Source organism: Panulirus ornatus, chromosome 7, assembly GCF_036320965.1.
Source record: "Panulirus ornatus isolate Po-2019 chromosome 7, ASM3632096v1, whole genome shotgun sequence".
Taxonomy (NCBI): domain Eukaryota; kingdom Metazoa; phylum Arthropoda; class Malacostraca; order Decapoda; family Palinuridae; genus Panulirus; species Panulirus ornatus.
The window spans coordinates 6,847,231-6,873,056 of record NC_092230.1 but is presented as its reverse complement, the minus strand read 5'-3'; the positions used below and the strand labels follow the sequence as shown (position 1 = coordinate 6,873,056).

The 25,826-nt window shown below is 48.5% G+C and overlaps 1 protein-coding gene across 3 annotated transcripts in view; it reads left to right on the top strand.

Annotated features, from left to right (window-relative positions):
* The window catches only part of Myo95E (Myosin 95E), a 224,561-nt gene that overhangs the window by 94,973 nt on the left and 103,762 nt on the right, over positions 1-25,826 (top strand). For 2 of the 3 annotated variants that reach the window (XM_071663206.1, XM_071663203.1), the window contains exon 1: positions 1-986. This exon is cut by the window's left edge and continues 1,416 nt beyond it. The exons of the other annotated variant lie outside the window; for it this stretch is intronic. In XM_071663206.1, coding sequence (XP_071519307.1) covers positions 950-986 — 37 coding nt within the window. In that variant the 5' untranslated portion in view covers positions 1-949. The remainder of the gene's footprint in view (positions 987-25,826) is intronic. 3 annotated transcript variants of the gene reach the window in all.

Below are 25,826 nucleotides of genomic sequence, written 5' to 3'. Positions count from 1 at the left end.
GGAAGTGGCCATCGCTGTCGCTCTTGGAGGGCCACAGGGCCACCGCTCCTCCTGCCGAAGGAGGGAGGGAAAAGGGGGAGGGGCGGCGCCCCTAAGGGATAATGTAAAGGCGCCAGAGATCCCCTGGCGCTGTGGTGTGTCCTCTGTGTGTGTGTCTGTGTGTCTGTGACGACCCCCCCTTTTAACCAGAGTGGAGGGTGGAGCTGTGGTGGAGTCGGGCGTGTGCGTGTGGAGGAGGAGGCGCCCGGTGGGGGATGAGGGTAGCCAGGTCCCCTCTGGCGTGGCCATGGATGACTCCCCTCGCCCGCCCTCCCTCAGCCAGGGCCTGCGACACACCCGGGCCCCCCTCACCCAGCCGGAGGGCCCCGCCCTACACAGCGTGGAGGCCGAGGTCCACCCTGACCCCTCGGGGGCCCCGTCGCCACCCCCGCCCCACGTCCCCGAACGGACCCCTCGCCAACGGGCCCTTCATCATCCCGAACGGGCCCTACTTCGTACGCGACGGGGGCGCCGACGGGCGCCCCGGGCGAGGGCCAGGGCCAGCCGCAGCCGCAGGCCCTCACGACCTTCGGGCGCGCCGCGCCGACGGGGGGGCCCCTGCGGCGAAGCCTGCCGCAGGGGCGGCAGAGGCCGCAGGTGCCCCGGGTCGAGGAGCTGAGGGGACAGCGACCCCCGAAAGGTCGTCGTTGCCCCTTCCCCCTTGGGGCGCAACGGCTTCTGTCGACCCCGACGCGTGACCTTCCTGGTCGAGCCGGTGCCAGAGGAGGTGGAGGAGGAGGACGAGGAGGAGGACGAGGAGGAGCTGAGCTCCCTCCACCAGGAGGACGAGGAGGAGGAGGACGAGGAGGACAATGACGACGAGGAGAGGATCAAGGCAGGGCTCCTGCCGAAGGAGGAGCCCAGGGCGCCCTCCAGGCAGGGTCAGTTCTCGAGGCAGCAGAATTTGCCGATGACACTGTGCGATCGGCGCCACCGCTCCTTCACAGGTGAGCCAGGCCAGCCTCCTCCTGCAGGAGGGTGGGTCGAGGGGGGGTTGATACTTCCTTCGGCAGGAGGGTGGGTCGTGGGGGGTTGATGCTACTCCTGCAGGAGGGTGGGTCGTGGGGGTTGATGCTACTCCTGCAGGAGGGTGGGTCGTGGGGGGTTGATGCTACTCCTGCAGGAGGGTGGGTCGTGGGGGTTGATGCTACTCCTGCAGGAGGGTGGGTCGTGGGGGGTTGATGCTACTCCTGCAGGAGGGTGGGTCGTGGGGGTTGATGCTACTCCTGCAGGAGGGTGGGTCGTGGGGGGTTGATGCTACTCCTGCAGGAGGGTGGGTCGTGGGGGGTTGATGCTACTCCTGCAGGAGGGTGGGTCGTGGGGGTTGATGCTACTCCTGCAGGAGGGTGGGTCGTAGGGGTTGATACTTCCTTCGGCAGGAGGGTGGGTCGTGGGGGGTTGATACTTCCTTCGGCAGGAGAGTGGGTCGAGGTGGTCGACGCTACTCCTGCAGGAGGGTGGGTCGAGGTGGTCAACACCCTTCTGCAGGAGGGTGGGTCGAGGTGGTCAACACTCCTCCTGCAGGAGGTTGGGTCGAGGTGGTCAACACCCTTCTGCAGGAAGGTGGGTCGAGGTGGTCAACACTCCCCCTGCAGGAGGATGGGTCGAGGTGGTCAACACCCTTCTGCAGGAAGGTGGGTCGAGGTGGTCAACACTCCCCCTGCAGGAGAGTGGGTCGAGGTGGTCAACACTCCCCCTGCAGGAGGGTGGGTCGAGGTGGTCAACACTCCCCCTGCAGGAGGGTGGGTCGAGGTGGTCAACACTCCCCCTGCAGGAGGGTGGGTCGAGGTGGTCAACACTCCCCCTGCAGGAGAGTGGGTCGAGGTGGTCGACACCCTTCTGCAGGAGGGTGGGTCGAGGTGGTCAACACTCCCCCTGCAGGAGGGTGGGTCGAGGTGGTCAACACCCTTCTGCAGGAAGGTGGGTCGAGGTGGTCAACACTCCCCCTGCAGGAGGATGGGTCGAGGTGGTCAACACCCTTCTGCAGGAAGGTGGGTCGAGGTGGTCAACACTCCCCCTGCAGGAGAGTGGGTCGAGGTGGTCGACACTCCCCCTACAGGAGGGTGGGTCGAGGTGGTCAACACTCCCCCTGCAGGAGGGTGGGTCGAGGTGGTCAACACTCCCCCTGCAGGAGGGTAGGTCGAGGTGGTCAACACTCCTCCTGCAGGAGGGTGGGTCGAGGTGGTCAACACCCTTCTGCAGGAGGGTGGGTCGAGGTGGTCAACACTCCCCCTGCAGGAGAGTGGGTCGAGGTGGTCGACACTACCCCTACAGGAGGGTGGGTCGAGGTGGTCAACACTCCCCCTGCAGGAGAGTGGGTCGAGGTGGTCAACACTCCCCCTGCAGGAGGGTGGGTCGAGGTGGTCAACACCCTTCTGCAGGAGGGTGGGTCGAGGTGGTCAACACCCTTCTGCAGGAGGGTGGGTCGAGGTGGTCAACACTCCCCCTACAGGATGTGTCCAAGATGGTGGGTCCACTCACGACCCTAACACAATAGACGCTCCCTGTGGGGTGGACATCCCCACGGGCGAGACTTGGGCCCACAGGGGCTCCGCCATCCTGGCTCAGGGGCCCAACCATCATCCCTCCTTACCCTTTGACCAGAATCTCTCTCTCTCTCTCTCTCTCTCTCTCTCTCTCTCTCTCTCTCTCTCTCTCTCCCATACACGTCCCCTTCACGCCCCTCCGCTCGTCCTCACAGCCTTCGTCAGGAGCTTAACGCCACGTCGTCCCGTTCGCGCCTGACGTCCCCCCCCCCCCCCAGCTGGGGGCATGCGCGTCACACCACCTGCGTCACCTTCTCAACTTCTCAGATCCCAGCTGTGGCTGTAGGGGGGTAGGATGTCTGTAGGGGGGCAGGATGTCTGTAGGGGGGGACAGGATGTCTGCAGTGGGGGCAGGATGTCTGTAGGGGGGCAGGATGTCTGTAGGGGGACAGGATGTCTGTAAGGGGGGCAGGATGTCTGTAGGGGGGCAGGATGTCTGTAGGGGATGGAGGATGTCTGTAGAGGGGTAGGATGTCTGTAGGAGGACAGGATGTCTGTAGGGGGCAGGATGTCTGTAGGGGGTGGGATGCCTGTAGGGGGGCAGGATGTCTGTAGGGGGGGCAGGATGTCTGTAGGGGAGAGCAGGATGTCTGTAAGGGGAGAGCAGGATGTCTGTAAGGGGAGAGTAGGATGTCTGTAAGGGGAGCAGGATGTTTGTAGGGGGTCATGATGTCTGTAAGGGGGGCAGGATGTCCACTCATAATCTGATGTCCACCCACGTCCCCGTCTTGCCTTGTACCAGCTTGTCCTCTCCCCTGAGACATGTCCCCCCCCCCCCTCCAGCATCCTCTCCCTCACATCCTCCTGTGTCCTCTCCAATACATTACCACACTTCCCCTCCTCCATCTCCCCAGGAGACCAGCTGCTGTTCATCCCCTCACACCATTTCCCCTCACACACTCTCCTCCTCCTCTTCCTCTTCTACTCAGCATCACCCTCCAAACACACACACACACACCACACACACACACACACACACACACACACACACACACACACACATATATATATATATATATATATATATATATATATATATATATATATATATATATATATATATATATGTGATTGTCCATGATGATAGCATGAAGGTGAACTCACACTTCAGTATGAGTTTATACAATTCTATGTAACATGTAATTTTTCTCTCCATGTGGCACGACCACATATTTTGGTGGAGGCAATCCACCACCACCTCCACCTGCTCCTCATCATCAAGTGTTGTCAGTACTTAACAGAGTTATTTCCACCCTAACATCACACTTGGTTCCCGCCTTCCAACACCAGTCTATCTTGGCCCAACACTGTTCCTTAAGGTTCATTTCACTCTACTTAGAAGTGAGCATTGCGTCTACCTCGCAGACCTTCCGATGAATGTCCTCAGGATGAATGTCCTCAGGGTGAATGTCCTCAGGATGAATGTCCTCAGGATGAATGTCTTCATGATGAATGTCCTCAGGATGAATGTCCACAGGATGAATGTCCACAGGATGAATGTCCTTAGGATGAATGTCCTCATGATGAATGTCCACAGGATGAATGTCCTCAGGATGAACGTCCACAGGATGAATGTCCTCAGGATGAATGTCCTCAGGATGAATGTCCACAGGATGAATGTCCTCAGGATGAATGTCCACAGGATGAACGTCCACAGGATGAATGTCCACAGGATGAATGTCCTCAGGATGAATGTCCACAGGATGAATGTCCTCAGGATGAATGTCCACAGGATGAATGTCCACAGGATGAATGTCCTCAGGATGAATGTCCTTAGGATGAATGTCCTCATGATGAATGTCCACAGGATGAATGTCCACAGGATGAATGTCCACAGGATGAATGTCCTTAGGATGAATGTCCTCAGGATGAATGTCCACAGGATGAATGTCCTCAGGATGAACGTCCACAGGATGAATGTCCTCAGGATGAATGTCCTCAGGATGAATGTCCTCAGGATGAATGTCCTTAGGATGAATGTCCTCAGGATGAATGTCCTCAGGATGAATGTCCTTAGGATGAATGTCCTCAGGATGAATGTCCTCAGGATGAATGTCCACAGGATGAATGTCCTCAGGATGAATGTCCTCAGGATGAACGTCCTCAGGATGAATGTCCTCAGGATGAATGTCCACAGGATGAATGTCCTCAGGATGAATGTCATCAGGATGAACGTCCTCAGGATGAATGTCCTCAGGATGAATGTCCACAGGATGAATGTCCTCAGGATGAATGTCCTTAGGATGAATGTCCACAGGATGAACGTCCTCAGGATGAACGTCCTCAGGATGAACGTCCTCAGGATGAATGTCCTCAGGATGAACGTCCTCAGGATGAATGTCCACAGGATGAATGTCCTCAGGATGAATGTCCTTAGGATGAATGTCCACAGGATGAACGTCCTCAGGATGAATGTCCACAGGATGAACGTCCTCAGGATGAATGTCCACAGGATGAACGTCCTCAGGATGAATGTCCACAGGATGAATGTCCTCAGGATGAATGTCCTCAGGATGAATGGCCTCAGGATGAACGTCCTCAGGATGAACGTCCACAGGATGAATGTCCTCAGGATGAATGTCCACAGGATGAACGTCCACAGGATGAATGTCCTCAGGATGAATGTCCACAGGATGAATGTCCTCAGGATGAATGTCCTCAGGATGAATGTCCTCAGGATGAATGTCCACAGGATGAATGTCCACAGGATGAACGTCCTCAGGATGAATGTCCTCAGGATGAACGTCCTCAGGATGAATGTCCACAGGATGAATGTCCTCAGGATGAATGTCCTCAGGATGAATGTCCTCAGGATAAATGTCCTCAGGATGAATGTCCTCAGGATGAATGTCCTCAGGATGAATGTCCTCAGGATGAATGTCCACAGGATGAATGTCCTCAAGATGAATGTCCTCAGGATGAATGTCCTCAGGATGAATGTCCACAGGATGAATGTCCTCAAGATGAATGTCCTCAGGATGAATGTCCTCAGGATGAATGTCCACAGGATGAATGTCCTCAAGATGAATGTCCTCAGGATGAATGTCCACTGGATGAATGTCCTCAGGATGAATGTCCTTAGGATGAATGTCCTCAAGATGAATGTCCTCAGGATGAATGTCCTTAGGATGAATGTCCTTGGCCACTTTCCACTCACACACCATACCCTGGCCTGGCTCCCCCGTCTGTGGTGCCATACACTCTCTCTCTCTCTCTCTCTCTCTCTCTCTCTCTCTCTCTCTCTCTCTCTCTCTCTCTCTCCCCTCGGAGGGCCGCTTCCCCTCAGCAGCTGATGCCACTACGGACCGCCACTCTCAGTCGCGCCTTCACACCATCACCGTTATGCACAGTCCCATGTCTGGACCAGGAGAGGGGTCCAGGTGGTCGACCTGCTGGCCCTCTCCTGGTCCAGGGCAGTCGACCTGCTGGTCCTCTTCTGGTCCAGGTGATCGACCTGCTGGTCCTCTTCTGGTCCAGGTGATCGACCTGCTGGCCCTCTCCTGGTCCAGGTGGTCGACCTGCTGGTCCTCTCCTGGTCCAGGGCAGTCGACCTGCTGGTTCTTTCCTGGTCCAGGGCAATCGACCTGCTGGTCCTCTCCTGGTCCAGGGCAGTCGACCTGCTGGTCCTCTCCTGGTCCAGGTGATCGACCTGCTGGTCCTCTTCTGGTCCAGGTGATTGACCTGCTGGCCCTCTCCTGGTCCAGGGCAGTCGACCTGCTGGTCCTCTCCTGGTCCAGAGGGCTGGTCCATAACCTGGGCACCTGGCTCACGCTGGGATATCTATCTATCTATCCGTCTATCTATCTATCTATCTATCTATCTATCTATCTATCTATCTATCTAATCTATCTATCTAGTGTTTTTTGTAGCATGGACGATATTAGGAACAGATTACAGAGACCAGGAAGGGTGAGGAGAACAAATTATAGGGAACAAGAACAGGAGGAGAACAGATTACAGAGACCAGGAAGATGAGGAGAACAAATTATAGGGAACAAGAACAGGAGGAGAACAGATGATGGAGACCAGGAAGGGTGAGGAGAACAAATTATAGGGAACAAGAACAGGAGGAGAACAGATTATTGAGACCAGGAGGGTGAGGAGAACAAATTATAGGGACCAAGAACAGGAGGAGAACAGATGATGGAGACCAGGAAGGGTGAGGAGAACAAATTATCGGGAACAAGAACAGGAGGAGAACAGATTATGGAGACTAGGAGGGTGAGGAGAACAAATTATAGGGAACAAGAACAGGAGGAGAACAGATTATTGAGACCAGGAGGGTGAGGAGAACAAATTATAGGGACCAAGAACAGGAGGAGAACAGATGATGGAGACCAGAAGGGTGAGGAGAACATATTATGGGGACCAGGAAGGCAAGGAGAACAGGTTATAGAGACGAAGAACATGGAGAACAGGTTATAGAGACGAGGAACATGGAGAACAAGCTATAGAGACGAGGAACATGGTGAACAGATTAAAGATATGAATAACATGGAGAACAGATTATAGAGACGACGAAAGCGAGAACAGATGATAGAGACATCCCAGACAGCTCATAACCCCCTCCCCCTCTTCAACCCTCCCCCTCTTCAACCTTCCCCCTCTTCAACCCTCCCCCTCTTCAACCTCCCCCTCTTCAACCTCCCCCTCTTCAACTCTCCCCCTCTTCAACCTTCCCCTCTTCAATCCTCCCCCTCTTCAACCCTCCCCCTCTGCAACCCTCCCCCTCTTCAACCTATCCCTCTTCAACCTCCCCCTCTTCAACCCTCCCCCTCTTCAATCCTCCCCCTCTTCAACCTCCCCCTCTTCAACCCTCCCCCTCTTCAACCCTCCCCCTCTTCAACCCTCCCCCTCTTCAACCCTCCCCCTCTTCAACCCTCCCCCCTCTTCAACCCTCCCCCTCTTAACCCCCCCCTCTTCAACCTTCCCCCTCTTCAACCTTCCCCCTCTTCAACCCTCCCCCTCTTCAACCCTCCCCCTCTTCAACCTTCCCCCTCTTCAACCTTTCCCCTCTTCAACCCTCCCCCCCTTCAACCCTCCCCTCTTCAACCCTCCCCTCATGAAATTTTCTTTTCCTCCTCACAACGTGAGGGGAAAATGGCTTGTGAGGTTATGAGGTGGGGGTGTTGGGAAGCTGCGTGTAGCAGTGTAGTTGGGTGTATTGATCTACACCTTGGAGGATGTAGGTCACCTGGGGGTGTTGTTGGGGGTGTGTGTAGGTATTCTAAGGGTGTGTCTGGGGGTGTAGTGTGTAAGTAATCTAAGGATGGGTCTAGGGTGTAGGTTACCTGTAGGTGTGTCTGGGGGTGTAGGTTACCTGTAGGTGTGTTTGGGGGTGTAGGTCACATGTGGTTGTATTTGGGTTGTAGATTACCTTTGGTTGTATCTGGGGTGTAGATTACCTGTGGTTGTATCTGGGGTGTAGGATACCTGTGGTTGTATCTGGGGTGTAGTTTACCTGTGGTTGTATCTGGGGTGTAGGTTACCTGTGGTTGTATCTGGGGTGTAGATTACCTGTGGTTGTATCTGGGGTGTAGATTACCTGTGGTTGTATCTGGGGATGTAGGTTACCTGTCGTTGTATCTGGGGTTGTAGGTTACCTGTCGTTGTATCTGGGATGTAGTTTACCTGTAGTTGTATCTGGGGTGTAGGTTACCTGTCGTTGTATCTGGGGTGTAGATTACTGTGGTTGTATCTGGGGTGTAGATTACCTGTGGTTGTATCTGGGGTGTAGATTACCTGTGGTTGTATCTGGGGTGTAGATTACCTGTGGTTGTATCTGGGGTGTAGATTACCTGTGGTTGTATCTGGGGTGTAGATTACCTGTGGTTGTATCTGGGGTGTAGATTACTGTGGTTGTATCTGGGGTGTAGATTACCTGTGGTTGTATCTGGGGTGTAGATTACCTGTGGTTGTATCTGGGGTGTAGATTACTGTGGTTGTATCTGGGGTGTAGATTACCTGTGGTTGTATCTGGGGTGTAGATTACCTGTGGTTGTATCTGGGGTGTAGGTTACCTGTGGTTGTATCTGGGGTGTAGGTTACCTGTGGTTGTATCTGGGGTGTAGTTTACCTATGGGTGTGTCTGGGGGTGTAGGTTACCTGTGGTTGTATCTGGGGTGTAGATTACCTGTGGTTGTATCTGGGGTGTAGGTTACCTGTGGTTGTATCTGGGGTGTAGGTTACCTGTGGTTGTATCTGGGGTGTAGGTTACCTGTGGTTGTATCTGGGGTGTAGTTTACCTGTGGTTGTATCTGGGGTGTAGGTTACCTGTAGGTGTGTCTGGGGGTGTAGGTTACCTGTGGTTGTATCTGGGGTGTAGTTTACCTGTGGTTGTATCTGGGGTGTAGTTTACCTATGGGTGTGTCTGGGGGTGTAGGTTACCTGTAGGTGTGTCTGGGGGTGTAGGTTACCTGTGGTTGTATCTGGGGTGTAGTTTACCTGTGGTTGTATCTGGGGTGTAGATTACTGTGGTTGTATCTGGGGTGTAGTTTACCTGTGGTTGTATCTGGGGTGTAGGTTACCTGTGGTTGTATCTGGGGTGTAGTTTACCTATGGGTGTGTCTGGGGGTGTAGGTTACCTGTGGTTGTATCTGGGGTGTAGGTTACCTGTGGTTGTATCTGGGGTGTAGGTTACCTGTGGTTGTATCTGGGGTGTAGTTTACCTGTGGTTGTATCTGGGGTGTAGGTTACCTGTAGGTGTGTCTGGGGGTGTAGGTTACCTGTGGTTGTATCTGGGGTGTAGGTTACCTGTGGTTGTATCTGGGGTGTAGTTTACCTGTGGTTGTATCTGGGGTGTAGGTTACCTGTAGGTGTGTCTGGGGGTGTAGGTTACCTGTGGTTGTATCTGGGGTGTAGATTACCTGTGGTTGTATCTGGGGTGTAGTTTACCTGTGGTTGTATCTGGGGTGTAGGTTACCTGTGGTTGTATCTGGGGTGTAGTTTACCTATGGGTGTGTCTGGGGGTGTAGGTTACCTGTGGTTGTATCTGGGGTGTAGTTTACCTGTGGTTGTATCTGGGGTGTAGGTTACCTGTAGGTGTGTCTGGGGGTGTAGGTTACCTGTAGGTGTGTCTGGGGGTGTAGGTTACCTGTGGTTGTATCTGGGGTGTAGTTTACCTATGGGTGTGTCTGGGGGTGTAGGTTACCTGTGGTTGTATCTGGGGTGTAGATTACCTGTGGTTGTATCTGGGGTGTAGATTACCTGTGGTTGTATCTGGGGTGTAGATTACCTGTGGTTGTATCTGGGGTGTAGTTTACCTATGGGTGTGTCTGGGGGTGTAGGTTACCTGTGGTTGTATCTGGGGTGTAGTTTACCTGTGGTTGTATCTGGGGTTGTAGGTTACCTGTAGGTGTGTCTGGGGGTGTAGGTTACCTGTAGGTGTGTCTGGGGGTGTAGGTTACCTGTGGTTGTATCTGGGGTGTAGATTACCTGTGGTTGTATCTGGGGTGTAGATTACCTGTGGTTGTATCTGGGGTGTAGTTTACCTATGGGTGTGTCTGGGGGTGTAGGTTACCTGTGGTTGTATCTGGGGTGTAGGTTACCTGTAGGTGTGTCTGGGGGTGTAGGTTACCTGTGGTTGTATCTGGGGTGTAGATTACCTGTGGTTGTATCTGGGGTGTAGATTACCTGTGGTTGTATCTGGGGTGTAGTTTACCTGTGGTTGTATCTGGGGTGTAGTTTACCTGTGGTTGTATCTGGGGTGTAGTTTACCTGTGGTTGTATCTGGGGTGTAGTTTACCTGTGGTTGTATCTGGGGTGTAGGTTACCTGTGGTTGTATCTGGGGTGTAGTTTACCTGTGGTTGTATCTGGGGTGTAGATTACTGTGGTTGTATCTGGGGTGTAGGTTACCTGTGGTTGTATCTGGGGTGTAGATTACCTGTGGTTGTATCTGGGGTGTAGTTTACCTATGGGTGTGTCTGGGGGTGTAGGTTACCTGTGGTTGTATCTGGGGTGTAGATTACCTGTGGTTGTATCTGGGGTTGTAGGTTACCTGTAGGTGTGTCTGGGGGTGTAGGTTACCTGTAGGTGTGTCTGGGGGTGTAGGTTACCTGTGGTTGTATCTGGGGTTGTAGGTTACCTGTGGTTGTATCTGGGGTGTAGGTTACCTGTGGTTGTATCTGGGGTGTAGGTTACCTGTGGTTGTATCTGGGGTGTAGTTTACCTGTGGTTGTATCTGGGGTGTAGATTACCTGTGGTTGTATCTGGGGTGTAGATTACCTGTGGTTGTATCTGGGGTGTAGTTTACCTGTGGTTGTATCTGGGGTGTAGTTTACCTGTGGTTGTATCTGGGGTGTAGATTACCTGTGGTTGTATCTGGGGTGTAGTTTACCTATGGGTGTGTCTGGGGGTGTAGGTTACCTGTGGTTGTATCTGGGGTGTAGTTTACCTGTAGGTGTGTCTGGGGGTGTAGGTTACCTGTGGTTGTATCTGGGGTGTAGATTACCTGTGGTTGTATCTGGGGTGTAGTTTACCTGTGGTTGTATCTGGGGTGTAGATTACCTGTGGTTGTATCTGGGGTTGTAGGTTACCTGTAGGTGTGTCTGGGGGTGTAGGTTACCTGTGGTTGTATCTGGGGTGTAGATTACCTGTGGTTGTATCTGGGGTGTAGATTACCTGTGGTTGTATCTGGGGTGTAGATTACCTGTGGTTGTATCTGGGGTGTAGATTACCTGTGGTTGTATCTGGGGTGTAGATTACCTGTGGTTGTATCTGGGGTGTAGATTACCTGTGGTTGTATCTGGGGTGTAGATTACCTGTGGTTGTATCTGGGGTGTAGATTACTGTGGTTGTATCTGGGGTGTAGATTACTGTGGTTGTATCTGGGGTGTAGATTACTGTGGTTGTATCTGGGGTGTAGGTTACCTGTGGTTGTATCTGGGGTGTAGATTACCTGTGGTTGTATCTGGGGTGTAGTTTACCTATGGGTGTGTCTGGGGGTGTAGGTTACCTGTGGTTGTATCTGGGGTGTAGATTACTGTGGTTGTATCTGGGGTGTAGGTTACCTGTGGTTGTATCTGGGGTGTAGGTTACCTGTGGTTGTATCTGGGGTGTAGGTTACCTGTGGTTGTATCTGGGGTGTAGGTTACCTGTAGGTGTGTCTGGGGGTGTAGGTTACCTGTGGTTGTATCTGGGGTTGTAGGTTACCTGTGGTTGTATCTGGGGTGTAGATTACTGTGGTTGTATCTGGGGTGTAGTTTACCTATGGGTGTGTCTGGGGGTGTAGGTTACCTGTGGTTGTATCTGGGGTGTAGGTTACCTGTGGTTGTATCTGGGGTGTAGATTACTGTGGTTGTATCTGGGGTGTAGATTACTGTGGTTGTATCTGGGGTGTAGATTACTGTGGTTGTATCTGGGGTGTAGATTACCTGTGGTTGTATCTGGGGTGTAGATTACCTGTGGTTGTATCTGGGGTGTAGATTACCTGTGGTTGTATCTGGGGTGTAGATTACTGTGGTTGTATCTGGGGTGTAGATTACCTGTGGTTGTATCTGGGGTGTAGATTACCTGTGGTTGTATCTGGGGTGTAGATTACCTGTGGTTGTATCTGGGGTGTAGATTACCTGTGGTTGTATCTGGGGTGTAGATTACCTGTGGTTGTATCTGGGGTGTAGATTACTGTGGTTGTATCTGGGGTGTAGATTACTGTGGTTGTATCTGGGGTGTAGATTACCTGTGGTTGTATCTGGGGTGTAGTTTACCTGTGGTTGTATCTGGGGTTGTAGGTTACCTGTGGTTGTATCTGGGGTGTAGATTACCTGTGGTTGTATCTGGGGTGTAGATTACTGTGGTTGTATCTGGGGTGTAGATTACCTGTGGTTGTATCTGGGGTGTAGATTACCTGTGGTTGTATCTGGGGTGTAGATTACCTGTGGTTGTATCTGGGGTGTAGATTACCTGTGGTTGTATCTGGGGTGTAGATTACCTGTGGTTGTATCTGGGGTGTAGATTACTGTGGTTGTATCTGGGGTGTAGATTACCTGTGGTTGTATCTGGGGTGTAGATTACCTGTGGTTGTATCTGGGGTGTAGATTACCTGTGGTTGTATCTGGGGTGTAGATTACCTGTGGTTGTATCTGGGGTGTAGATTACCTGTGGTTGTATCTGGGGTGTAGGTTACCTGTGGTTGTATCTGGGGTGTAGATTACCTGTGGTTGTATCTGGGGTGTAGTTTACCTATGGGTGTGTCTGGGGGTGTAGGTTACCTGTAGGTGTGTCTGGGGGTGTAGGTTACCTGTGGTTGTATCTGGGGTGTAGGTTACCTGTGGTTGTATCTGGGGTGTAGTTTACCTGTGGTTGTATCTGGGGTGTAGTTTACCTGTGGTTGTATCTGGGGTTGTAGGTTACCTGTAGGTGTGTCTGGGGGTGTAGGTTACCTGTGGTTGTATCTGGGGTGTAGATTACCTGTGGTTGTATCTGGGGTGTAGATTACTGTGGTTGTATCTGGGGTGTAGGTTACCTGTAGGTGTGTCTGGGGGTGTAGGTTACCTGTGGTTGTATCTGGGGTGTAGTTTACCTATGGGTGTGTCTGGGGGTGTAGGTTACCTGTGGTTGTATCTGGGGTGTAGTTTACCTATGGGTGTGTCTGGGGGTGTAGGTTACCTGTAGGTGTGTCTGGGGGTGTAGGTTACCTGTGGTTGTATCTGGGGTGTAGGTTACCTGTGGTTGTATCTGGGGTGTAGGTTACCTGTGGTTGTATCTGGGGTGTAGGTTACCTGTGGTTGTATCTGGGGTGTAGTTTACCTATGGGTGTGTCTGGGGGTGTAGGTTACCTGTGGTTGTATCTGGGGTGTAGGTTACCTGTAGGTGTGTCTGGGGGTGTAGGTTACCTGTAGGTGTGTCTGGGGGTGTAGGTTACCTGTGGTTGTATCTGGGGTGTAGTTTACCTGTGGTTGTATCTGGGGTGTAGGTTACCTGTGGTTGTATCTGGGGTGTAGATTACCTGTGGTTGTATCTGGGGTGTAGGTTACCTGTGGTTGTATCTGGGGTGTAGGTTACCTGTGGTTGTATCTGGGGTGTAGATTACCTGTGGTTGTATCTGGGGTTGTAGGTTACCTGTGGTTGTATCTGGGGTGTAGGTTACCTGTAGGTGTGTCTGGGGGTGTAGGTTACCTGTGGTTGTATCTGGGGTGTAGGTTACCTGTGGTTGTATCTGGGGTGTAGTTTACCTGTGGTTGTATCTGGGGTGTAGATTACCTGTGGTTGTATCTGGGGTGTAGTTTACCTGTGGTTGTATCTGGGGTGTAGTTTACCTATGGGTGTGTCTGGGGGTGTAGGTTACCTGTGGTTGTATCTGGGGTGTAGATTACCTGTGGTTGTATCTGGGGTGTAGGTTACCTGTGGTTGTATCTGGGGTGTAGATTACCTGTGGTTGTATCTGGGGTGTAGGTTACCTGTGGTTGTATCTGGGGTGTAGGTTACCTGTGGTTGTATCTGGGGTTGTAGGTTACCTGTGGTTGTATCTGGGGTTGTAGGTTACCTGTGGTTGTATCTGGGGTGTAGGTTACCTGTGGTTGTATCTGGGGTGTAGTTTACCTATGGGTGTGTCTGGGGGTGTAGGTTACCTGTGGTTGTATCTGGGGTGTAGATTACCTGTGGTTGTATCTGGGGTGTAGTTTACCTATGGGTGTGTCTGGGGGTGTAGGTTACCTGTGGTTGTATCTGGGGTGTAGGTTACCTGTGGTTGTATCTGGGGTGTAGTTTACCTATGGGTGTGTCTGGGGGTGTAGGTTACCTGTGGTTGTATCTGGGGTGTAGATTACCTGTGGTTGTATCTGGGGTGTAGTTTACCTATGGGTGTGTCTGGGGGTGTAGGTTACCTGTGGTTGTATCTGGGGTGTAGGTTACCTGTGGTTGTATCTGGGGTGTAGGTTACCTGTGGTTGTATCTGGGGTGTAGGTTACCTGTGGTTGTATCTGGGGTGTAGGTTACCTGTGGTTGTATCTGGGGTGTAGATTACCTGTGGTTGTATCTGGGGTGTAGTTTACCTGTGGTTGTATCTGGGGTGTAGATTACCTGTGGTTGTATCTGGGGTGTAGGTTACCTGTGGTTGTATCTGGGGTGTAGTTTACCTGTGGTTGTATCTGGGGTGTAGCCTGTGGTTGTATCTGGGGTGTAGATTACCTGTGGTTGTATCTGGGGTGTAGATTACCTGTGGTTGTATCTGGGGTGTAGTTTACCTATGGGTGTGTCTGGGGTGTAGATTACCTGTGGTTGTATCTGGGGTGTAGTTTACCTATGGGTGTGTCTGGGGGTGTAGGTTACCTGTGGTTGTATCTGGGGTGTAGGTTACCTGTGGTTGTATCTGGGGTGTAGTTTACCTATGGGTGTGTCTGGGGGTGTAGGTTACCTGTGGTTGTATCTGGGGTGTAGATTACCTGTGGTTGTATCTGGGGTGTAGGTTACCTGTGGTTGTATCTGGGGTGTAGGTTACCTGTGGTTGTATCTGGGGTGTAGATTACCTGTGGTTGTATCTGGGGTGTAGATTACCTGTGGTTGTATCTGGGGTGTAGATTACCTGTGGTTGTATCTGGGGTGTAGATTACCTGTGGTTGTATCTGGGGTGTAGATTACTGTGGTTGTATCTGGGGTGTAGATTACTGTGGTTGTATCTGGGGTGTAGATTACTGTGGTTGTATCTGGGGTGTAGATTACTGTGGTTGTATCTGGGGTGTAGATTACTGTGGTTGTATCTGGGGTGTAGATTACCTGTGGTTGTATCTGGGGTGTAGATTACCTGTGGTTGTATCTGGGGTGTAGGTTACCTGTGGTTGTATCTGGGGTGTAGATTACTGTGGTTGTATCTGGGGTGTAGTTTACCTATGGGTGTGTCTGGGGGTGTAGGTTACCTGTGGTTGTATCTGGGGTGTAGATTACTGTGGTTGTATCTGGGGTGTAGATTACCTGTGGTTGTATCTGGGGTGTAGATTACTGTGGTTGTATCTGGGGTGTAGTTTACCTGTGGTTGTATCTGGGGTGTAGATTACCTGTGGTTGTATCTGGGGTGTAGATTACTGTGGTTGTATCTGGGGTGTAGGTTACCTGTAGGTGTGTCTGGGGGTGTAGGTTACCTGTGGTTGTATCTGGGGTGTAGGTTACCTGTGGTTGTATCTGGGGTGTAGGTTACCTGTAGGTGTGTCTGGGGGTGTAGGTTACCTGTGGTTGTATCTGGGGTGTAGATTACTGTGGTTGTATCTGGGGTGTAGATTACTGTGGTTGTATCTGGGGTGTAGATTACTGTGGTTGTATCTGGGGTGTAGGTTACCTGTGGTTGTATCTGGGGTGTAGATTACTGTGGTTGTATCTGGGGTGTAGATTACTGTGGTTGTATCTGGGGTGTAGATTACTGTGGTTGTATCTGGGGTGTAGATTACCTGTGGTTGTATCTGGGGTGTAGATTACTGTGGTTGTATCTGGGGTGTAGATTACCTGTGGTTGTATCTGGGGTGTAGTTTACCTGTGGTTGTATCTGGGGTGTAGATTACCTGTGGTTGTATCTGGGGTGTAGATTACCTGTGGTTGTATCTGGGGTGTAGATTACCTGTGGTTGTATCTGGGGTGTAGATTACCTGTGGTTGTATCTGGGGTGTAGATTACCTGTGGTTGTATCTGGGGTGTAGATTACCTGTGGTTGTATCTGGGGTTGTAGGTTACCTGTGGTTGTATCTGGGGTGTAGTTTACCTGTGGTTGTATCTGGGGTGTAGTTTACCTGTGGTTGTATCTGGGGTGTAGATTACCTGTGGTTGTATCTGGGGTGTAGTTTACCTATGGGTGTGTCTGGGGGTGTAGGTTACCTGTGGTTGTATCTGGGGTGTAGGTTACCTGTGGTTGTATCTGGGGTGTAGATTACTGTGGTTGTATCTGGGGTGTAGATTACTGTGGTTGTATCTGGGGTGTAGATTACCTGTGGTTGTATCTGGGGTGTAGTTTACCTATGGGTGTGTCTGGGGGTGTAGGTTACCTGTGGTTGTATCTGGGGTGTAGATTACCTGTGGTTGTATCTGGGGTGTAGATTACTGTGGTTGTATCTGGGGTGTAGATTACCTGTGGTTGTATCTGGGGTGTAGATTACCTGTGGTTGTATCTGGGGTGTAGATTACTGTGGTTGTATCTGGGGTGTAGATTACTGTGGTTGTATCTGGGGTGTAGATTACCTGTGGTTGTATCTGGGGTGTAGATTACCTGTGGTTGTATCTGGGGTGTAGATTACTGTGGTTGTATCTGGGGTGTAGATTACCTGTGGTTGTATCTGGGGTGTAGATTACCTGTGGTTGTATCTGGGGTGTAGATTACCTGTGGTTGTATCTGGGGTGTAGATTACCTGTGGTTGTATCTGGGGTGTAGATTACCTGTGGTTGTATCTGGGGTGTAGTTTACCTGTGGTTGTATCTGGGGTGTAGATTACCTGTGGTTGTATCTGGGGTGTAGTTTACCTGTGGTTGTATCTGGGGTGTAGATTACTGTGGTTGTATCTGGGGTGTAGATTACCTGTGGTTGTATCTGGGGTGTAGATTACTGTGGTTGTATCTGGGGTGTAGATTACCTGTGGTTGTATCTGGGGTGTAGATTACCTGTGGTTGTATCTGGGGTGTAGATTACCTGTGGTTGTATCTGGGGTGTAGATTACTGTGGTTGTATCTGGCAATACACCCTGAGGGAGGGTAGCCCAACACTTACACCCTAGTGTTGGCTGGTCCAACACCTCGACCTAGCGGCACCGAGACCAAACGAGCGAGATAGATAGATAGATAGATAGATAGATAGATAGATAGATAGATAGATAGATAGAGAGAGAGAGAGAGAGAGAGAGAGAGAGAGAGAGAGAGAGAGAGAGAGAGAGAGAGAAGCAGCTGCCAGCCAGGGCTAGCTTAACCCCCCAACCCCCCAAAGCCACAGCGAACCCCCCCCCCACCGCTACAACCCCGCCCCCCCCCCCCCCGGCAAGCACCCCCATCCCCCCAAGGCAAGCACACCCCCCCCCCCCACACACACACGTCCTTAAATTGTGGTCAGCTTTTCATTAGGGCCCAAAGGGATGACAGGGACGCGCACACACACACACACCACACACACACACAACACACACACACACACACACACACACACACCTCCTGGATCTGCATACTGAGGCCTCTCTCTCTCTCTCTCTCTCTCTCTCTCTCTCTCTCTCTCTCTCTCTCTCTCTCTCTCTCTCTCTCGGGAGGCCATCGCTGACGACAGCAGCAGTGATATTTTCAAGATCTTGGAGAAGGAGGAAGAGGAGGGAGGAGGAGAAAGGAGGGAGGAGAAGGAGGGAGGAAGAGGAAGAAGGAGGAGGAGGAGGAGAAGGTGGGGGGAGGAAGAGGAGGAAGGAGGAAGGGAAGGAGGGAGGAGGGAAGAGGAGGGAGGAAGAAGGAGAATGAGGGAGGAGGAAGAGAAGAGGAGGAGAAGGAAGGGGAGGGAGGATGGAAGAGGAGGAAGAGGAAGGAGGAAAGAGGAAGAAGGAAAGAGGAAGGAGAGTAATAATGGCGTTGTTATCCTCCTCCATCACGACTTCATCTCCTTATCTTTTTATCAGTTGGAGTCTGGAGAGATAATACATCCCATATCAACCCATATATATGTGTTCAATGTTCATTGAGAAAGTGTTCTACCCTCTTCTGTTATGGAGAACAGGTGGTAAATACGCATAAGAATAGGTACCGAGGTCTCTCGGCGTATGTTGGGCGTATACAGACTCGTCATTGACGCCTGCGTACCTCGAGCGTATTCATATCCGTCATTGACACTTGCGTATTATGGGCGTATCGACCAAATTCACCATTAAAGATTAGCATAGCATGGGAATTTTAGCGTAAAATGACCTTAGTTGAGCTTATTATAGGTTTGGCTTGGTTAGGACTGAACACAGAAGCTGTTCTTACCGTAGTGTGGCTGGTAGAACCTGGTAGAACTCGACCAGTTATACAAAACGAACATAAAAAACAATTGAACGTCGACGAGCAAGGCTGGTAGAAGGCTGGATGAACCTGGTAGAACTCGACCAGGTATACAAAACGAACATAAAAAACAATTGAACGTCGACGCGCAAGGTTGGTAGAAGGCTGGATGAACCTGGTCGAATTCGACCAGTTATACAAAACGAACATAAAGAATTGAACGTCGACGCGCAAGGTTGGTAGAAGGCTGGAAGAACCTGGTAGAACTCGACCAGTTATACAAAACGAACATAAAGAATTGAACGTCGACGCGCAAGGTTGGTAGAAGGCTGGATGAACCTGGTAGAACTCGACCAGTTATACAAAACGAACATATAAAACAATTGAACGTCGACGCGCAAGGTTGGTAGAAGGCTGGATGAACCTGGTAGAACTCGACCAGTTATACAAAACGAACATATAAAACAATTGAACGTCGACGCTCGATCGCTCGATTACGTCCAAGAAATAAGTGAACGCAGACCAGGGCGCTCTTAGCTTCTACCCACATCTCCTGCCTCAAAATCGCAACGAATTTGATGTAATTTTGGCCAACGCATTTGTTGCATCTAATGTAATTTTGGCCAACGCATTTGTTGCATCTAAGGTAATTTTGGCCAACGCATTTGTTGCATCTAATGTAATTTTGGCCAACGCATTTGTTGCATCTAATGTAATTTTGGCCAACGCATTTGTTGCATCTAATGTAATTTTGGCCAACGCATTTGTCACATCATAAGTACCCACCATCAATATATATACGTGGGTCGATAATTTGGCCAATGAATTGAAATAACTGAAGGAAATCCAGAAGCCATTTAGCAGCTGTGGATAAATTGGCCAGTGGATTGAAATAACTGAAGGAAATCCAGAAGCCATTTAGCAGCTGATGAGGGACTATAGGGGGATCAACCCAGTGAAATATATTCTCAAAGTAAACTTAAAAAAAGAAAGAAAAAGATTCTGTGTGTAAACTTAATTTATCTTACAGGTAATTTCAGGTTTTAAGTGTAGGTTATAGACGGGTCCTTTTGATCACAATCGCTTATTTTGGCACCTGGATAAAGTCAAAGGTAAAAGAAAGAAGATGATAATTTGTTTATTAGTTCCTAAATAAATGAAAAAAATGCCCCGAAACTCAAAATAACCTTGGAAAGACTGTATGAAAATGTTTCTGTAAGACTTTGATATACAGACCAATGCTGTTTTACATCAGTGGAACATGGCATTGGATATGGGTTTAATTTCTATAAAATGTTTATCACTATCTTCAATCTCTTCCTTCCATGAATTTGACTCGTTTCTCGATAGCATTTTTTCTATTATATGGAAATGGTTGATGAGTTGCATCTTCCTTTGGTGATGGGTAGATAAATGATAATGATAAACTCGTGTTATCAGGGTCTATAAATTGGGCCTGAGTTTAATCCAAGGGGAATGTATTATACTCAGTGTATATACGCAGCGCATGAGTCTATTTGAATAAATTATTTTAAAATACTAGAAAGAGCTTTATTTTGTCTTACCGGAAGAGAGAAAAAAAGGGGGTATATAATGGTGAAATGATATAAGGCGTCATTTTCCATTCTCTGTTTCTGCCCAGCCAAGCAAGACCTTTTCCTTTTGGCCATTTAAAAGGCTTTGAAAACCTTGCGCCTTTTTTTTTGAACCCTTGTGTGGTGTAGTACCTCATGGCTGAAACCATGAGAATATCTCTGGGAATAATTGTCTCACATGAGACTAATAATAACTCAATTTATTTCACCTTTAAATGTTTCCTTTAAGCCATTTACATCAGTTAGACCTAATGAATGGGTTCCTAATTAATACAAGTGTAAGATGTAATATTAGAAATTAATGGAAGGAACGGAAAGTTTTCGACCGTAGCCCAAATTCGCCTACGTGGCTCATATCTTACAAAAAAAACAAACCGGATTTCCTTAAACTCGTTGTTATTGTTTTTGGAATCCGACTTCAAGATGGCGGGCGTTCGGGAGTCGCGATGACGTCACGCAACAACAATAACATCCCCTCCATCAGCTGATGCAACAGCTGATATGGCGGAGATGGCAAAATCGCTCTTACTTGCCCATGAAATTTTGTAAAAGATGAAAAAAAGATCATAGGTGTTTTTTTTACGTATTGGTGTCATTACTGAGGAATTGGAGTATGTGATATGGTAGATGGAATAGGGTATTTTAAGTGTAAATCATGAATAGGGTATTTTGATTAGTGTAAATCAGGGATAAGTATATTTAAATAGACCGTAAATCAGGACTGAGGTGACTAGTATAGTCAATTGTAAATCAGGAAGAAGGTGCTCTTACAAACAGTAAACTGTAAATCATAGGAAGTGGTTGAAGTAGCAGATGTAAATCATGGTGGTATGTGGAATGATTATTTACATTAGGGGGGAGGTGTATAAGAGAGTAAACTGTAAATTGAGAGGGAGGAATTCACTGTAAATTAAATTAGAAATATCTGAAATAGTAAACTAAACCTGGGAGGCGTTCATAAGGTGAACTAGACTAAGATAGAAGAACGTAAATCGTAAATCAGGAAGGAGGTATCTAACCCAATAAACTGTAAATCAGGGAAGAGGCTTAAATTGTAAATAAGAACGTAAGTAAAGGGTTGTAAAAGATAAATCGGAAAAGAACCTTAGTTAGTGGGTTGTAAATCGGGAAAAGGTCTAAAGTAGTGGGCTGTAAATCGGGAAAAAAGAGGCTAAAGTAGTGGGCTGTAAATCAAGAAGAAGAATGGAAAGTAGTGGGCTGTAAATCAAGAAGAAGAATGGAAAGTAGTGGGCTGTAAATCAAGAAGAAGAATGGAAAGTAGTGGGCTGTAAATCGGGAAAAGGTCTAAAGTAGTGGGCTGTAAATCGGGAAAAAAGAGGCTAAAGTAGTGGGCTGTAAATCAAGAAGAAGAATGGAAAGTAGTGGGCTGTAAATCAAGAAGAAGAATGGAAAATAGTGGGCTGTAAATCGAGAAGAAGAATGGAAAGTAGTGGGCTGTAAATTGGGAAGAAATATACCAAAGTATTGGGATGTCTATCAGGAGGAAGAAATCTACGTTCATAATTTCCATATTTGATGTGCTAGAGGCTCCCAGCCCGACGGATATCCTGGATGAGGTCAATTTTCTCCCTTATCAGTGAACGCTGATAAGGGAGATGGGCTAGCAAGCACCCTATAAACGCCATTATACCCTTCCGAAAACAGTTAACTTGATCCTCCCTACTTTGTCGCTCAGGGTACGAGATCATCCACCTGGCGCCACTCTCTCTCCCAGCGCGGGAACTGAATCATCTGCTATTTTAAGTGTTAATTCGTCACTAGTTTAACTTTTTTTCGACCGTAGTGCGTTGGTCAAGGGCCTCTGGTGTTTATTTACAAGCGGGGTTCCATCTGGGAGGCGACCAGTGGGGTAGAGAACATGTTTTTGGAGGTATGACTCATACGTTTGGCAGCGAGGTCGATGTCAGTATTTCCTATCGGTATTTTAAATGTTGTTTTCAGGGCGCATTTTTTCCTTTTTCTTTATTTCACTGTTAATATCTAATGAATAAATTGTAATGTTATTTATAACGATGCACATCAGATCACATTTTTATTATCGCTATTCAAAATGGGTTCCTTTAAACGACACTTGTGGCGATGAGCGATAACTTGGGTTCGTTCATTAAGCGCAGCGGGAGTAGCGAGGGCAAGCGCCGCCAGGAGTGGATATTAAACTTGTAAATAATACAGGTGGTGCAGGGAGAGAGAGAGAGAGAGAGAGAGAGAGAGAGAGAGAGAGAGAGAGAGAGAGAGAGAGAGTCACACAATTAATATACGTCTGGCAGGGGCGTACAACTAAACACACTTGATATACGTCTGGCAAGGGCGTACAACTGACACATTTAATATACGTCTGGCAGGGGCGTACAACTGACACACTATACGTCTGGCAAGGGTGTACAACTGACACACTATACGTCTGGCAGGGGCGTACAACTGACACAATATACGTCTGGCAGGGGCTTACAACTGACACAATATACGTCTGGCAGGGGCGTACAACTGACACACTTAATATACGTCTGGCAGGGGCGTCCAACTGACACAATATACATCTGGCAAGGGAGTACAACTGACACACTTAATTGACGTCTGGCAGGGGCGTACAACTGGGCTCTGGGTAGGATAAGTTTGTCCCGTTTCTGCCGTACAGCCAATCTTCCTTGACAAGGCGTCATTTGCACAACAGATTTCACCTTTATATCACCTGCCATTCGTTCCCAGTCTCCTCTACACATAGGAATTTTATTTTCCATTTATCTATTTATTATCAGTTGTTTATATTTATCCTTTGAAACGACCGTAAGGACTTTTTTTTTTCCTTTTTTTTTGGGCCTTTTAAACGGCGAGAGAATTTGCAGCGTTGCAAGTCTGGTTCCCAAGTTAATATTAGACCCGGAAATGAAGTTATTGGAACAATATATGAGGGTCCAGCTGCTGACCTGAACCCCCCACCCCCCCTTCTCCCCCCAAAGCCAGCGTCCAAACTACCGGACCGTGATCTGTGGACCGTGTTCTGTGGACCTTGATCCGTGGTCCGTGATCTGTGGACCGCGTTCTGTGGCCTTGATCCGTGGACCGTGATCTGTGGACCGTGTTCTGTGGGCCTTGATCCGTGGACCGTGATCTGTGGACCGTGTTCTGTGGGCCTTGATCCGTGGACCGCGTTCTGTGGACCGTGATCTGTGGACCGTGTTCTGTGGACCGCGTTCTGTGGACCTTGATCCGTGGACCGTGATTCGTGGATCGTTCCGTGAACCGTGATCCGTGAACCTTGATCCGTGGACCGCGTTCTGTGGACCGTGTTCCGTAGACCGTGATCCGTAGACCATGTTCCGTGGACCGTGTTCTGTGGACCGTGATCTGTGGACCGTGATCCGTGGACCTTGATCCGTGGACCGTGATCTGTGGACCTTGATCCTTAGACCGTGATCTGTGGAGCGTGATCCGTGGACCGTGTTCCGTGGACCGTGTTCTGTGGACCGTGATCCGTGGACCATGATCTGTGGAACGTGATCCGTAAACCATGATCTGTGGACCGTGATCCGTGGACCGTGAAATGTGGACCGTGATCCGTAAACCATATTCTGTGGACCGTGATCCGTGGACCGTGATCCGTGGACCATGATCTTTGGACCGTGTTCTGTGGAAGAATTTCACCCAGTCGAAATTTTCCAGTGACATGGCTGCTCTTCACGTACGAGAATGGTCGGAGAAGAAAAAAAAATATAATGGTTTTATATATTAGCGCAGGTCACTGTTGTAGAGGTTTACATGAAGTGCGCAGTAATTGTTCATAGCTGCGCGCGCAGTCGTCGTGTTTGTCTATATCTGATATCTGCGCAGATACCGTGTTAATATGTGCGCAGTAGTTATCTGTGCAAATATATAGTTGATATCTGTGCGAATGTATAATCTTTTTCAGATTGAATTATATCGGGCTGGATGATATATATATATATATATATATATATATATATATATATATATATATATATATATATATATATATATATATATATATTTTATTGTACTTTGTCGCTGTCTCCCGCGTTTGCGAGGTAGCGCAAGGAAACAGACGAAAGAAATGCCCCCCCCCCCATACACATGTATATACATACGTCCACACACGCAAATATACATACCTACACAGTTTTCCATGGTTTACCCCAGACGCTTCACATGCCCTGCTTCAATCCACTGACAGCACGTCTACCCCGGTATACCACATCGCTCCAATTCACTCTATTCCTTGCCCTCCTTTCACCCTCCTGCATGTTCAGGCCCCGATCACACAAAATCTTTTTCACTCCATCTTTCCACCTCCAATTTGGTCTCCCTCTTCTCCTTGTTCCCTCCAACTCCGACACATATATCCTCTTGGTCAATCTTTCCTCACTCATCCTCTCCATGTGCCCAAACCACTTCAAAACACCCTCTTCTGCTCTCTCAACCACGCTCTTTTTATTTCCACACATCTCTCTTACCCTTACGTTACTCACTCGATCAAACCACCTCACACCACACATTGTCCTCAAACATCTCATTTCCAGCACATCCATCCTCCTGCGCACAACTCTATCTATAGCCCACGCCTCGCAACCATACAACCATATATATATATATATATATATATATATATATATATATATATATATATATATATATATATATATATATACATATATATATATTCCTATGAGTCCACGGGGAAAATGAAACATGAAAAGTTCCCAAGTGCACTTTCGTGTAATAATCACATCATCAGTGGAGACACAAGAGAGAAATATAAGTCAGTTGATATACATCGAAGAGACGAAGCTAGGACGCCATTTGGTAAACATGTGATATATATATATATATATATATATATATATATATATATATATATATATATATATATATATATATGCTGCGCATACGCTGTGTTTTGTTTGCGCAGATGCACTGCGCAGATCAAGGCAATGGTAACGTTAAATAAGATAATTGCGCTAGATAATCCACAGAAATTATTGGATAATGTGACCCCCCCTCCCCCCACCCCCACGCTTGAGGCTATTATTGAATAATTTGTGGTCGTGTGTGACGATGCTGAAGGGGTCGCAAATTATCCCAATTATGCTAATTAATACTATCTATTCTAGGTGGAATGGGTGATTATCAGTTATTTCTTAAAGGTATTGATATTATCATAATACTCGCTGATCACAAGAGGAAATTATTTTACCTTTGATAATTATTTATTATGAGGTCAACATACGAGATATCATTTATTTGCCAATTATTAATTATCTGTAATTATCGCATCGTTGCCCAAAGGCATCTTAGCAGTGCCACAATTCGCCCTGTGAATTATCACAGATTATCATCATGACCTTGCGATAAATTAACATAATTCCTTCAGGTCAAACACAACGCTGCCAATTATCATAGATCATAGATTTGAGCTTGATACAAATTATCATTTATTTACGCACGGCTACCCGTGAAATTATTACTGTGTTCAACAAATTATTATAATTGGACCACCAAATTTTGTTACCAATGGCTATGATAGGTGTATGGTAAACCTATAATTGTCATTAAATTGTTAAAGATCTACAAATTATATAATTATCAGGGCCTTAGCAATTATTCCAGTTCTGATATGATTATTGGGCCTCTTATGATCTAACATTGTCAAAAAAAAGAAAGATTTTATTGTCTTTTTCCATTTCTAAA